The sequence below is a fragment of the Ornithodoros turicata genome, chromosome 4, assembly GCF_037126465.1.
Source record: "Ornithodoros turicata isolate Travis chromosome 4, ASM3712646v1, whole genome shotgun sequence".
NCBI classification, from domain to species: domain Eukaryota; kingdom Metazoa; phylum Arthropoda; class Arachnida; order Ixodida; family Argasidae; genus Ornithodoros; species Ornithodoros turicata.
In genome coordinates, this window is record NC_088204.1 from 70,635,960 (window position 1) to 70,652,189 (window position 16,230).

Genomic DNA, 16,230 nt, shown 5'->3' on the forward strand with positions numbered 1-16,230 from the left:
ATTCGACCCTTTCGAAATAGAAGTTTACGATAAACTTTTCATCGTACAACATATATAACTCCACGCTAGAAGGAATACCAGGCCGCACTTGTGCGTATATCCAAGGTATGCGCAACTACCCTTCTGTGCGCAACCACACATTTCTATCAGTAACTACAGTGCTTGGGTCAAATCGTAGACAGAGTTCTATCCAAAATGGTTATATGTTCTATTCAATATTTTATGTTATTCCGTTCTTTGAAGCTCTTAGAAGATGCAGTATTGTTCTTCGAACCCTTGCCATCCTGCGCCTGACCAGAGTTTATTTATTCATTTATTTATTCATTTAGCCTCAGAGCAAGAATGGTTACAGAGGTGAGTATATCGCAAATAGGTTACAACAACAGCATGATAGGAATATGGGAACTCGCTGCCTTAGGAGATTTCAGACTATAATAATAATAATAATAATAATAAAAATAAACTTTATTTTTGTCCAAGTACCCCAAAACAACTACTAGGGTCTTCTTTATGACAGTGACAGTGACTATGACAGCGTTAAACGGAATTACAGTGTCATTCCCTCTCCCCAATAATCCTATGTGGCGCTTGCAGCGGCCACTAGCGTAACCAACCCATGACCCAGCTCTCCCATAGGCGATTGCCAGTCGTCCGGGTTTCTAGTATAGAGTAGGTCGTGGGTCGAACGCTGGGTTTATACATGGAATGTATTAATAATTATAATGGGTTTTACGTCGAATGTAACCTCGAGAACGCATCGCGTTACTAGCTTATGACACATATTCCTTTTTACGTTTCCCGGCCTGCCCTTTACCCCGTCTTTTTCAGGCTAAGAAGGCTTGCCTCCTGGTTGCAATCGGCCGATTACAGGAAGGACAAACGCTGTGGGACGCGGCACATCCGATACACGCGATCAGGTGATTGCAGGGAAGAAATATGATGCGACGGTCTCCCGTTTTGCAGATGACGCACTTGCTCAGGTCACCTGTATCAGCCTCTGTTGGAAAAGAAAACAAGAAAGGACATCAGAAAGAAGAGGTGTGGCACAGCTCAAGTCGCTCCGGTGGTTTACCGTTGAAAAGAACCACGTGCACAAAGTAAAAGAATCACACATCAACGAAAGGATGGCTTTGGAAAGCGGAAAGGCTTTGTTTCCAGCTTGTTTTTTTTTTCTTCTTTCTTAAATTAAATGGGGTCGTGAACTCACCGCGTTTCTCCAACGGCGCTCGACAGGGGGGTTAATTGCGATCATGTTATCTTATGTGACATGGTACTGTTGTATGACTATGGTGCACCTTGCACGTAGCATGTCACCGTCGGCTAACCGCTGCTCGCAAATAATGCGTAGAATGTGTGTTTATAAGTCCCAAACGTCGCCACAGCAGAACTGGACAGCTGTGGCTGTCCAGTACACCCGTCGACCCGTAGAATGTATGTGGCTCAACGTAGACGAAACAGAAAAAAGATGAATGTAGTTAATTTAGGTGTTGCGCTTTAGTGATTAATGATATCATATTTCCCATTCGAGGTATGTCAAGAGAAAAAACGGCTAGGAAGCAAGCGAGCTGGTGAAGATGATGCATAATGTAAAACCCCGAGACTAGGGAACACGAAAGGACAGACACAAACACGAAGTCTGAAAATTTTACTTCACATACAAGAATTATATACAACCAGACGGAAGGGAACAACCAGTTGAGGACAAAAAGGGTCAGTTCGGGGGAGCAAGAAGTCTGCTCAAGGCCGGACCGAGGATTACGGATGGGTTGCTGACACAGTTCCCACAAGACGTTATGCATAGGGTCTCTCTCAAAAGTCTTCTGTGGGGTCCGAAATTGCCAAGCATTTGGAAGCATGCTCAGATTGCTTCCCTCTATGGGATGAAACAATTGTAAAGGCTTCTGAATTGGACCCCCACATAAGACTTTTGAGAGAGACCCTATGCATAACGTCTTGTGGGAACTGTGTCAGCAACCCATCCGTAATCCTCGGTCCGGCCTTGAGCAGACTTCTTGCTCCCCCGAACAGACCCTTTTTGTCCTCAACTGGTTGTTCCCTTCCCTCTGGTTGTATATAATTCTTGTATGTGAAGTAAAATTTTCAGCTGTGTTTGAGACTTCGTGTTTGTGTCTGTCCTTCCGTGTTCCCTAGTCTCGGGGTTTTACATTATGCATGTCAAGAGAGTTCGAGGTATGTGAGTGATGAACAAGCGAAAGGACCAAACGCGACTGTGTGTTCTCTGCTTTACTCTTTGCAGACAAGAGGAGATCTCAGTGGATGCACGACATGACATCCTACTGTCTGCTCCACGCCATGGATCCATCTCTCACACTGTCGCTTCCTCCTGGTCTTCTGCGACACTCCGCATCCCTTCTTCAGCGCATGCGGCTGCACGTTGTGTTTATCCCAGTTCAGAGCCGTACTCATTTTCGAGGAACTGATATAAGAATGTACATCTGCAGCGTAAAATCAGAGTTGTCTGTGAATTTTTTTTTTGTCACGAAATTGTTTGTTTTCGTCGCCATTTTGGGTAGCAGTAAGGTGTCATGGAGGCAAAAGCAAAGCAATCAAAGGCCCGTAACTGTGACTGACAGGTCGAGCCTCTTTTTGGGACTCCTCCCAATGGCCAGACTCCTTTTTTATATGGCTCTGCCCCAGTTATGAAGCCAGCGCTTTGGCCGCGCGCCGTCAGACCTTTGTACCACGCGCGCTGTGTGCTATTCCAGGAATTGCTCTGCTACTCACTTGGAACTTCTTTTGTTCTGACGTTCTCCGGCAACGAGACAACGTCCGTCAAAGCCCGGCGCAGGTCTTGTTCGTCCAGTACGTCAATCAAGCCTTCGCCGTTAAGCCTCTTCCGTATCGCTAATTCGACGATGAGGGGATCAATGCCTTGCGCTGTCAGACGGTGTACAAGTGGTGACGACATCAGGTGACGCAGCAGCACATTGCTGAGATCATCCGATCGACTGATTTCTGCGGTTTGGCGCTGTAAGATCAAGCTTGAGTCGTTAATAGAATAGCCATACTTAAGTACCGAAGCCCAAATCGGATTATCGGATTGCATCTGTGTCAAAGTGAAGCTATTTTGGTAACAAACGAGAAGGAATGGTCATCACCCCCTGGTGGCCACCTGCTTCTACCACAAAAGACGAGGCCCGCGATGACCTAGTCTGTGGCGCATGGACCCTTGACAATCAAAGAGAACGAAGCTCCCAGATGTTGATGCATTATTTTTGTTCTTACCGGGTGCTGCACCTGTTCATGATGGGCAGAATATAGGCATGTGTGCACTTCTGGTGCCTCATGAACCTCAGAAAGTTACCGTCAGTGATAGACAAAGTAGCCCAAAGCTGTACTTAGAGTACCAAGTAAGGTGTTCTCTAAAAGCACAAAGGTGCTCTGTGAATGCACAAAGGTACTCTTTAAAAGCACAGAGGTGCTGTGTAAATGCAAAAATGTGCTTTTTAGAAGCGGACTGGGACTGTGGTACCTCATCCGACAAGAAGTGCTAAAATGAGGTCAGCAAGACGAAAACGCACAGATCATACAAACTAAACACACACAGAAAACACAGACTTATCAACACACAGATAGCGCGATCTGCGTGTTTTCGTCTTCTTGTTGTCATTTTAGCGTCTTTAGTAGGGTGCAGTTTTATACTTTTTTGTGATTTCTTGTCTAGAGCCCAAGTTTGGGTACTGGGGTACTTGATGGAAAAGTAGTGGGAAAAAATTCTTCAGGTACGCTACAAAGTACATGATTTAAAATGTAGTTAAACTAAAATACAAGTAATGCAGAAATACACTTAAAGGGACAGTCGCATCCGGAAGCCATTCTACGAAACCAACACCACTTGTTCGGCATCGGCCAACAGTCCACCCGACTTTTTTTTTTTTTTTTTGTTCCAAAGGTACTTAGACATTAAATGAACGAATTTTAAAAGTCAGCGACACTTCTGTGGCCGCAGAAGCTCCAGCGGCGTGACGTCACTCTGTAAGAGAAGGAGTGAGAGGGCGGCGCGCCGAGGAGGAAAGGCGTCGTCAAGACGCGCTCGTAATTCTATGAGACGCCCGTACAGGCGTGCCATCATTGGCTGGTTACAGAATAAAGTCTTCTCGTTTTTCCAGAGAGGGAATTCCAGCATGCCTTCAATATCCGTCGTCTGCTCTTGTCATGTATTTCGTCGAATAACGGTGAAGCTATTCACCAGTATGTCGCTCGGGATTTTCGATACCGTGGTGTGTGGTCCGCGAGGAATTAAGTGACGAAATAGTTTCGAAATCGACCGGAGCGTATGCGACCGTCCCTTTAAAGTATTACTTGTGCACTTTAGCACTTCAAGTACGTCCCATCATTGAGAGACAAAGCAACATGGTCCTCGCGTGCACTTTGGTAAACTGCCACCGTAACCAATGCGACGATTCTGGATTAGAAGCATCTGGACGACACAGGTGCATCCACATATAGAGACTATTTGGACCTATGTCCAGTGTCCGGGACCTATTCAAGTTCATAACGGATATGGGACTTTAAAATTTCGTTATGTACTTCACACGACACTTCGAAATTCACAACGTGGGAGTTCGAACTTTTTTGCACTACAGTCTACAGCTCGTTTACCAAAACATCGTACCTGTACAAAGGTATTCCTGTGCGCCTCTCTCACGTCCTTGATCGTTTCAACGCCTCGGATGAGGACAACATAAGGACAGTTTGGGTACCACCTGTCATGTTCAAGTAGTGGGTCATCGTCTTCATCCCAACTGCACAGAGAGTTCCCGCACTGGAAGCACGTAGTTTGATCACCAGTACCTGTGGAATTAGAAGAATGGCATTCACGAAGGGCTACACAGGTAACACGCGTGTCTTTTGTTTGTTTTCTTTTTCACCCCGTTTTTTTCACTAAAGAGTTCTGTCGTTGTTGTACTCCGTGTTTTCTCTTGTGTCTTTCCCCAAACTCAAGGAAACGCTACTGTATTGGTATATTTCTCGTGCTGTAAAGCCAACAGTTTTTAGACTAGTACCACGAATGCAGAGAGGCCGATATGAACTCACGAGATGAAAAAAAAAATGACGTGTTACCAGTGAAGAAGAATCCTGCCTTGGCCATCTTCTCCTTGTTTCCCTTTGCATTTCTTGGGTAAGACTCAAAAGACGACTCCCTGCTTGCTAACGTGGCATAGCGTGGGTGGACTGGTCTCGAGTGAGGAACGGTGTATGCATTCCTCGATGCCGCATATTGCTCTTGCTGGACGAGACTTGAGCTGCTCAGCCCCACAATGTCTGGCGTACGCTCATCTGGAAACACGAGCGCGGGTACACATTATCGCCTATAAGAACACCAATAAGCGCGCACCTCGTGCATAAACACATGAAAGCACCTAGTGGTTCGAACTCGGGCATTGCGCAGCACTGTTGTCATTGTTCAAACGATCGCTATGCATAGAGACAGTGTTCTTTGTTTTTCTTTTTGTTTTCTTCAGTAAATGTCGATGACGTTCCTCAGTGTTCGTGCGTTTGTACCGGTACTGTTCTCGCAAAATGTGGCCTTAGATAGAATTACACCCTAGACACCCAAAACTGCATGTCAGTTAGCGGTGTACGACTGCATGTTCACTGAACACATTCGAGCATGCAAACATAATGTAAGCTAACTGATGTAGTAGAGATACGCCTTCACAGCGGAGATATACTCACGATCTACTACGGAACGAATGTAGTCACACCTCGGAGACCATCTGTGGTGTTCCGTGTACGGGTCGCCAAAAGGCTCCCAATGGATGAGTCTTAACCCACAGTAGAAACACAATGTTGTATCGCTTTCACCTGCAACAGAACAAAGATTATGTCCAATTTTTCGGCGGAATGTGACACCACATGTGTCTTGCAGGGCAGATATCCCAGCATTCCAGCTTCCGGGAAGCTGCACAGGGACAGTTCGAAGGATACAAGAAAGGGGGCGAAAAATTGCAGTGGCGACACTACAAACAAATATGTAACAGTGCTTCTTTAAACAGTTAGGAAAGTGTTTAATTCGTCCAGTAGTCACGTCTTTTCGCAAATGGACCATTCGCGTGAGATGTGGCGCCCTCTCGAATGTCGTCTGCTAGTGAGTGAAAACAAATGCACGTGAGGAGGTGCCGCGCGGTTTCATTTTCGTGTCCTTCGTTCCAGCGTACTACGTGTGTCCACTTTTTGAGTATCAGTCCCAGGTTTCGAACCCTGTTTCTACTGCTTCCCTCTGTACAATGTTTAAGTGACCGTTTGATGAATGCAACATGACCCTGGAGCCCGCAGTGCCATCCCAATTCCAGACCAATAAGCTCTGCACCATTGTTTTGAAGACAAAATTTTTATAGACAAAAGGACAATATATAATATATAGACAACGTTTAGACAAAAAGTGTAACCCACTTTCCAGTAAACCAGTTTTGAGAAAGATCGGGGCCGGTTTGCGCTTCATTTCCAAGTGTTCCCCATTAGTACGTGAGGAGGTACATTCATCACTCGCAGATGACAGTGGTTCCTATTCATGGTCACGACCGGTGAAAGCACGTTCGTGATTGGCTGCCGCCGTCTTGAACACGACTCTGATTGATTGACTATTAGTTGTTACGTCACGTCGACGAGTAAGCAGGTTTCTCTATCTAGGTGGTGTTGGCAGTGCAGCGATGGTGCAGCCATTCTGCATTAAAGCTTCTCGTTATCATTCCCGAGTCATTGCCTTCCATTTTTGGTGCCGAAAAGCGAGAAGCGCAGCCTAGCACTCACTGACGGAAGGATTCTAGGAACGGGAAGATGGTATATTGTAGCGTTAGCTTAGTAATGGTTCGGCAGCTGTTTTCAGCCAGAAATGAGCCACGTATGCGCTGTGCATTCGCACGTGAAATGGTCCATTTAGAGAAGCAAACACTCTTCAGAATAGTAAAATGGCACGTATATCCTCCGATCTCGTGCCTCTTTTTAAAACAGTAAATCCTTAAAAGTAGGACTCCGCAAGAAAATCACCAGAAAGGATGTGGTATATCCGTAATCTTTGGGATGTCAGGAACATGTGTACGAAATATCTCGGTCCAAAACTGCGCAGATTTTACTCAAACGAATGTATTACGAAGCAAGCCGTAATTCCGTAAAGCCATAATTCGTCTCTGTGAAGCGAGAGGTCGCTGAAAGCAATACACAGCTCACATCATCCGGTATCCGGCAAGGGAGAAAGAAGGCAGGCGTGAAAGCAGACGACAATGCAGGGTGACGTCACAGTATCCTCCTTCGGACGAACCACCGTACAGCTCTGTTTTGTGCTCTTCGTATTTAAGTTTCGGTTTGCTATTGTCATCATTTACGAATTAATTGCTCTTGCAAAATGAATGCCAATGTTGTGTTCGGTATGGAGGTGTTGGTTCGTGTTCGATGTGATGCTCACCTATTTTTTTTTTCGAATTCTTGCGAAGGCTCCCTTTAAAATATTATTCTTTTTCTCGTATGTCGAATCATCAGTGAACGCTCAGCAAGCAAAGGTGTGCAGCCGCATCTGTTGACACATACCCCCCAGTGGCCACTGATCTCAATCTCTAACAGTACAATTATATTCCCTTAAGTTACCATTAGTACAATGCCGTGTCTGTCTAATACGTGACATTCCGCATGGCAGGCCAATTCCATACACGAACCTGGAAGGAGTGATTTTTATTTATTTATTTATTTTCTTGTCGTGCATGTGTGCCTCACTTCGCTTGCCAGAGGACGCTCAGTTTCCAGGTGAGGTAAACGCCATGGAGGCTCCCTATCTAGACGCTGTCTTGTTTTGGTGGTGAAGCGTTTTGCGCACATGGTGGAATGTCACCAACTGGCCGAGATGTAACGTTAATGTAATGTTGACCTCACGGTCCAGGTGTAGAGTAAAGACACACGACAAAACCTTGCCAACATGGGAACCAAGATATCCTCCTTTTGCACGCAATGTTTGTCATAAGAGGAACATGGAAAGTCTCGAAAAATATATCAGGAGAAGTAGAACATAGGATTACAAGCCGCTAGATATATATTCTCACAAAAAGTACGAGCGCAGCACGCATCCCTGGCGCACAGAAGAGCTCTCAATCTTGCCGGTCAGAAAAGCTGCTTCCCTCGGCTTCCGGTCTTTGATGGTGCGTCTTCTGTCTGATAGTGAGGCGCGCACTCTTTTCCCCTTGATTCTTTTTTGCGGTTATATTCGTCACCGCTCGTCCCGGGTGAGTTCCCAATGTTGGCTATGGCTAGTCTCGCCTTTTCCATCCGCGTCCCGGTCTGTGGCGAAACCGTACTGGCCGAAATGTTTTGGGGTACACGCCGTGTGATGTGCAATTTACCAAACCTGAACGCCCTCGAGCTTCGGATAGTCCAGCAGTCACACCGGCAAAACTTTCATTCTTACGCCGGAGACACAGCATGACACGAGGCCATCGGCAGAATCCTCGACGGAGGATGAATCGCCGTCATCGCCGTCACCTGGCCGCGTGGGAAACAGTCTTCATGTGCAGTGAAAATGTTGAGAGCCTCACAGCGGAAATGTGGTATTGCTCCTTCAGTTCAGGTGTCCTTGCGGCAAATGCGTCCCGATGCCGACGGCAGAGGAATGCCTTTGTTGTCGCGAAATGAGACGTTACTGGAGCAGCGCAGCGGTTGCATTTCAAAAAATCACTACTGCGAAATACTGTGGCTGGACACTGAGGTGCACTAGGTGCCCTACAGCTACGTGAAAGACAGCGACGGCTACGCTCTTATCAGGGACAGCGAAGTGAACAAGTGAGTTCATTCACGTGTGCCTTCAGTTTGTTATCAGCAAAGTTACATGTCATAATTTTACGCTGCCCATGGTACATGAAGGAGGTTTCGGTACGTTGCCTACAAACAGTTTACCAGGTAGCTCTGGGAACCATTAGGAAAGCACTGCAGAAAAGTCCTCAAAGCATGTGCTGTACATGTCATAAGCAGGAACTTTCCTTCTGACATAAAAAGGTTTTTGCCCTTTGACGTGTGATGCAGTGGGTGCTGTCTGACCATGTGTATGTTTATTCGCTTTCACTGAGATGAAGCTCTTACTTTTCTTTCAGGTGCTTATGGGCAGCAATGCATGCCATCTTGGCAGAGGTACACTGGATGGTTTTGTCGTGAACACCGCAAGATCACAAGAGTATCCTTTTCATGCACAATAGAGGTTTGCCATATACCCTTCTGGAGTAACCAGACAGCCACTACACAGTAAAATACATCTACAAACATCAAAGCTTGTAAATATTGCTTTATTGATCACTGCGTTTATGAAAAAACATATGAGTGATAGCAGTAAACAAACAAACAAGAAAGGAGAACATCCCCGTACTGTGTCCATATCAATTTGCAAGTGTTTCACCTTCCACCAACCAGTAACGAAATGTATGCATGCTTTTTTTTTTCTTTTCAGTGCGCAGGTCTTTGCTACAAACACGTTCCAGTCTATAAGCACTAAGAGAACATAGGCTATCACCTTGCCTATCAAACATCACAGGATTTCATGACGTCTTCATCGGTATAAGAAGGACATCAGGTGGGGACATGCCAATGTCTTCAACACAGGCTTCTCTTCAGAAGCATCCCTATCATTGACTCCGCAAGCATTTGAAGAAAAATTTTAGACCTTTTCTGTGCACATCAATTTTTCTAACCCTTTCTCAATTTCTCATTATAAATTTCCCATGTTGTCCCTCATACCAGTCCAATTGCAGTCATTGGTTCGGGCTGAGGGCTTTTGCAGACCGCAGACCTATTTCACCGTAGCTCACACCTTTGCAAGTTGTCGGTGTTTCGCTCAGGAGGTGATCTACATTCTCTGTCAGTAAGATAATATGGTCATGGCTAAGTGTCTTCTTTATAATCTTTATATCGAAACATGGGCCCTCATGGCTGTCATGGATGCTGATAGCGTGCCGGGACAAACCTAGACACGTTATCTCGAAGTTAGTATACGCCGCTTCCTAACGCCGGACATAAGTTCATCGTGTATTACTTACGCATCACGTGACGGAAGCGCTCCGATAATGACTTCATTAGCTCTTGCGGGGCGTCCGATTTCATTTTCTAATTAATGCTGTGTGATAATTAACGCTCTTTTAGTGCTTAGGCTCTGTGTGCAGCATCACACAGACAAACACTGCCAGGTGTCCAGGTCGTACACAGAAACAGGGGGGGGGGGCGAATTTCACTTTACATGTCCTTTAACACTCGAATGTGCCCGAAAACACGCTTGTCCTCGATTAAATACGTCAACTGTCGGTGGTGAGGGTGAGTTCTGACGCAACTAATATGTATGGAACACGGTGTTGTACTCCGATGTACGCACACGTCCCGCGCTAACCCAGAAGAGACATTCCATGATATGATTGTAGACGTCTGCAATCATATGTCTGTCACCGTCTGTGGGAAGCAGGGAGTACCAGGGGTACGAACGCAGGGGCGTCATCCAATATAATGTATTGCTGCATAGACACAAGCGTATCGGGCGAACGCAATGCATTCTGGGCAGGTCATGATCACATATCACAGCAAACGTCACCACACGCGTGAACTTGAAGATGGCCGCGCCCGTAATCGGCTGCTATACCGCTTGTAAACAATACGCTTGCTCTTTCCATGCTCCGTTTTCGAAGTTTCTCGATGGCGATAATTATTTATATTCAAAATCCGCTAGTGAAACGCGCAGTTTTGTACATGAGGGCTCGTGCTGTTGACCACTTCCAAAAATGTGATGGTGACCCCATGTTAACACTTACTCAGCCGATGTGATCTGATAAATGGGCTGCAATGTCGCGGAAAAAGCATCGTGTAGTTTACGCAGGCAAAACACGTTCATCTCTTGGCTTTATGCCGAACGGAATATGTCGGCAAGCGCTAAGACAATATATAAACGAAGTCACGTGACCTCAAAATGACATTGCCTATGACGTGTGACTATGACAAGATGGCGGTTTTTGCGAAAAGCACCCGCTTGAGCGTAGTTACAACGATGGCTGGTTTGTGTCACCCCTGTGGGTACGAACGTGTATTACAATCATCCGCCGGATGCTCCCATAGTCGTAGTGGTTCAGGGAAACGGAGGGCCTCCAAACCATGTGATCTCCAGGAGCCATTGACTTCGCTTCTCGGATCGCAGCGCGGGACAAAGCGAGTGCAGGTCCAGAGTGAAGTGAGCATCCGCAGAGTGACCTCCTTTCCTAACCTCCTCCCCCTTCTCCTCTCAGGTTTATCATTTGCATTCAACTTGCCCTCTTGCTGTAACATTGGAAGGTGTTGCTCAAAAGCGGGGGACGAAAAGCGGTGAAAGTTTATGAAGCACAAATTTATTTGCCGTCATGAATTGTCAGAAAAAAGTAACACTATGCATACACATGTCTTGCAATAGGCTTCAAATAGGCTTCACTGGATCATTACGTGTTTCAACACTGAAGAGCATTTTATGGTTAAGTTTTCAGCGATGGCCACGGGAACGCTGAGCTGTTCCTTTATAACCAACACGGAGAGCTGTTCTTTTCAACCTGAATCTGACACGGGAAGCAACCCACTGTGAACTGGTCACCGCACAACAGCCTATTATTGGTAGCTGAGACTGCCAAGTCATTCACTTCAATCCGTTGTGTACAGGCGATACATGCTGATTTCCTATTTAAACATCAAAGCACACGTGTGAAAAGCGTTCGAGGATTACAGCAAATGCGACGAGACCCAAGCAGCACAATGTACTGAAAGTCGACTGCAACAGGGGTGGACGGTATGTGTGTTATCAATGTTCTTTAGTTTAAAGTGTGCCTCCAAAGCCATCCACCTACCCGTGCTCCGCTGTTGCACTTGGCTTTCAGTACATTGTGCTGCTTGGGGAGAGACAACTACCCAAGCAGCACAATGTACTGAAAGTCGAGTGCAATAGGGGTGGACGGGTAGGTGGAAGGCCTTGAACAGACTCGTATAAACTAAAGAACATTGATAAGACACATACCGTCCACCCCTATTGCACGCGACTTTCAGTACATTGTGCGGCTTGGGTAGCATAACCAGCACACGTCACATAATCTGATTAGCAGCACTCAAACTGTACAGATTACAGCACCGCACATAAACAACCTGCTGTTTGCAAATAATCTACGTCACAATGCCAGGTGTCACGAACCGTCGTCGACAAAACAAGCCACGTGCGCTGGCAGCCGCCGATCACATGCGTTGTTTTGATGGTGGTTCCCGATGATGGATGCCATTGCGCGAAGGTGGTGCGAGGCAGATACTACCTTGACCTCCCCCCCTCGAACGTTAGTGAATGAATTGTAATACATTTCACACGACAGACCTGCATTCCTTGAGTGGGAAGCAGCAAACTTGTTTTACGGTTCATGGACGGGAAATCGGAAGAAGGAATGATGACTTCCACACGAAGGATTTCTCTATATCTTTTGGCGGTGCAATGATTTCCTGATATATCCTCCTTCTTTCCATTATTCTGTGATCAGCTGGATCAATCACTCTGTGTTCGCATCGTCCGTTCAGGATAGTTCGCCACAATCTAAATCGGAAGCATTCGAAGGCGTCGAAGCTACTTAGGTGATCTGGGGTAGCCGGCCCTCGTGATGAGGGCTACAATCCCCTTTTTTTTCTTTCTTTCAATCAATCAATCAATCACGTCGAAGCTATCCGCCAGCACAGAAATTAACGGTCGTAGCGGACAAGACGCGAACGACTGGACACGTTTCCCGTCTCGGACGTCTCTCCTCAATCAAATGATTCTCACCCAATCGACGTCAGGAGCTGTGACAACAATGTTTTTAAGGTTCATCAGCAACAGGACTGCTAGCGCAGCCAATACGGATCATCTTCACTGATCCTGCGCCAGTGGCGGCACTATTTTCAAAGCGATACAGTCTTAAAAATGAACTTCCCCGCATAGCATGCTCCTAGCCAACCATCATCTCAAATGATATCGTTATCTGCCCTGATTTGTTGAAAACGGGAGGCGTACGCCTTTTTCTGTGACAATTATGAACAGCATAAGTGTCACAAAAAGGCGTACGCCTCCCGTTTTCAACAAATCAGGGCAGATAACGATATCATTCGAGATGATGGTTGGCTAGGAGCGTGCTATGCGGGGAAGTTCATTTTTATGAGCGTAGGCTTTTGGTGAGCTTCCGACGACTGGTATTACCGTATTGGTCGAGAAAACTCACGTGACCTCCAGTGTCAGACCAATCGCTGGAGGAAGGTAGAGTAGCTTTTATTTTGTTATTTTGGTGATGACGTGGCTGATAACTCTCGCCCATCGCATGTTCACCTTCTCCCGTTCGCTTCTCCCTTCTTATCCTCTGCTGTTTTGGATCGCGTACACTCTTCAAAATTAAATAATAATGTACGCCTTTTTTGTGACAATTACGAACAGCATAAGTGTCACAAAAAGGCGTACGCCTCCCGTTTTCAACAAATCAGGGCAGATAACGATATCATTCGAGATGATGGTTGGCTAGGAGCGTGCTATGCGGGGAAGTTCATTTTTATGAGTGTAGGCTTTTGGTGAGCTTCCGACGACTGGTATTACCGTATTGGTCGAGAAAACTCACGTGACCTCCAGTGTCAGACCAATCGCTGGAGGAAGGTAGAGTAGCTTTTATTTTGTTATTTTGGTGATGACGTGGCTGATAACTCTCGCCCATCGCATGTTCACCTTTTCCCGTTCGCTTCTCCCTTCTTATCCTCTGCTGTTTTGGATCGCGTACACTCTTCAAAATTAAATAATAATGTACGCCTTTTTTGTGACAATTATGAACAGCATAAGTGTCACATAAAGGTGTACGCCTCCCGTTTTGAACAATCAGGGAAGATAACGATATCATTTGAGATGGTGGTTGGCTAGGAGCGTGCTATGCGGTGAAGTTCATTTGAAGTTCACGGCGAGCCCTTTCATCTCCACCACCACCATCATTTTTAAGAATGTGTGGCCGACACACCGCAGTGCGAGTTAATCATTCATCAACAAGCAAACGTGGAAGCTTTGGGTGCGTCTGTCACAAAAAACACTTTACTGTTTAGATAAGTTATTTAGATAATTTTTATTTATAAATAATTTATTTTAGGCATGCTGTGTGTCGTTAGCTGCACCGAACACGAGCTTGACATGGCATGAACATTGTTTCTGAAGTTCACGTTATCTGCCGAAGTAACTTTGCATTCACAGATATCTGATGTCTCGCGAGGAAGATTTGACAGTAGAACAATACGCTGTTAAAATAGATGGTGGTGATGGTGGTGGTGATAGGGCTTGCCGTTGTCGGCCTCACGTATGTGGGCAACGTCCCGACTCACGCCCTGGGGGAATGTGCGTCCTGGGCCGACCTTTAAGGGAACTGTGCCGACATATGTCTGAAAGCGTCTGAGCGTCTGTTCAAATAGAACTTCATCACGTAGCACGCTCCTAGCCAACCACCATTCTGAATGATATCGTTCTGCGTCATGATTCGTTCAAAAGAGGGGGAGAAGCCTATCTGGGACATGCATAATGTGTCCGAGATAGGCGCCTCCTCCCATTTTTGGCAAATACGGACACAGCAGCGTGTAGTAGATTTGACTGCACAGAGACACACATTCACAGATACGGCATGACAGATAACATGCCCATATCCTTTTGCTACTTGTGTAGGCATTCGGTTGAAAGGGCTCGTCAGAGACATAAAGGTTGCCGCTGGTTGTACAGCTAGTGTGCCGAAAGTCATCGGAGTACCTTATCCATGCAGATGCTTCTCTCGAGAAGATATGACTTGAGCGCCCATACCTGAGCATGAAAGATTAGAATACGAATCAGAAATGTGAAAAGAAACTTCTACCTGCCTCAAAATAAAAGTATGCTACGTATATGCCACAGGCGTGGCGCTATGCGACTGAAGGGAATAGGAACTGACTTACTTGGTATCGAGTTGGTGGAAAAACGCAATATTTGTCCATCTTGAACCGTTGTTGCACCAAAGAAGCGAAGCAGACATGCCACACACATATATTTTCAGTGATCCACTTGCAGAACTATGCGAGTGGGGACGCGATGAGAAGGACCTCCTGATGCTGCATAACGCCTTGATTCGTGCCACAGTCGCCTACAGTCTGCCTGTGCTTCACGATCTCCCCAGCACCTTAGCACAGAGGATCCGCGCTATGCTGGCACGGAGCCTACGGGTGTGCCTCGGTGTCCCCCGCGGGGCCGAGACAAGGCTAGTGGTTGCGGAAGCCCGCGACATCCCTTTTGAAGTTCTCCGAAACACAGAAACTGTGCGCCAGTATCTCCGCCTGATTCCACACCATCGCCACCACCCGCTCATCCGGAAACTTCGGGCAAGGCGCAGCACGCCGATCCACGGATGTATAATGTCATTCAAATCCCGCGTTCCGAAATTCGTGATCAGCCTCGCCGCTGAAAGCACGGCCCCGTGGACACTTCCGTCGCCAGGCGTCACCGCCTCTGTCCCAGGGATTACGGACAACAAAAGAAGCTACCCCGACCTCGTACTACAGCAACTGACTATGGATTTCATGGGCACCGCATATGACGGGTTCTGCACGGTCTTCACGGATGGCTCCTCAACGAAAACTTCGTCATCCTCATCTTTTGTGGTACCCTCGATACCGCTCACCCGGGGTTGCCGGTTGTCCCATCGCACCTCTTCGACCTCAGCCGAGCTGTACTGAATCCTGCTGTTTTTACAATATGCGGCCACCTGCGATCCACGGCGATGGGTAGTCTGTACGGACTCCACGTCAGCTCTTCGATGCCTGAAAACCTCAGGTCTCCGCGGCTCACTGGCCACACTTGTGATAAACATTCTACGCCTACTGAAGTCCACAACTGCCCACGGCCACACCATCGCTTTTCTATGGATTCCGGGTCATTGCGGAATCTCTGGCAGCCACGTTGCCGACGCTGCCGCAGCGGCCACTCACCACCAGGGCAAGTGTCTTCCGATTGTTCTCCCAAGGGGCGACAGACGGTCCCTTCTTCGTGACTGGGCTGCCTCGTCATCCGTCGAACAATGGCGTCGGGATGTCCCGGCCTGTACCATACTGGGAATTGTAGAACCAACATTCTCGTGTCGCTTACCGACATCTTTACCGCGCGTCATTAAGTCCCTCCTACATCGCTTACGGCTGAATGTTGCCTTTTCGCCGTACTACCGTTACCAGATAGGGTGTGCC

At 46.8% G+C, this 16,230-nt stretch overlaps 1 protein-coding gene across 1 annotated transcript in view; it reads right to left on the bottom strand.

Moving 5' to 3' along the window:
• Positions 1 to 282: 282 nt before the first annotated feature.
• Positions 283 to 16,230, bottom strand: part of LOC135391810 (E3 ubiquitin-protein ligase XIAP-like) — a 235,725-nt gene continuing 219,777 nt past the window's right edge. Inside the window, exons 11-15 of the mRNA XM_064622281.1 lie at positions 5,701 to 5,829; positions 5,086 to 5,301; positions 4,637 to 4,815; positions 2,746 to 2,989; positions 283 to 997 (exon numbers count right to left, since the gene is read on the bottom strand). Of these exons, the coding sequence (XP_064478351.1) occupies positions 825 to 997; positions 2,746 to 2,989; positions 4,637 to 4,815; positions 5,086 to 5,301; positions 5,701 to 5,829 (941 nt within the window). The 3' untranslated portion in view covers positions 283 to 824. The remainder of the gene's footprint in view (positions 998 to 2,745; positions 2,990 to 4,636; positions 4,816 to 5,085; positions 5,302 to 5,700; positions 5,830 to 16,230) is intronic.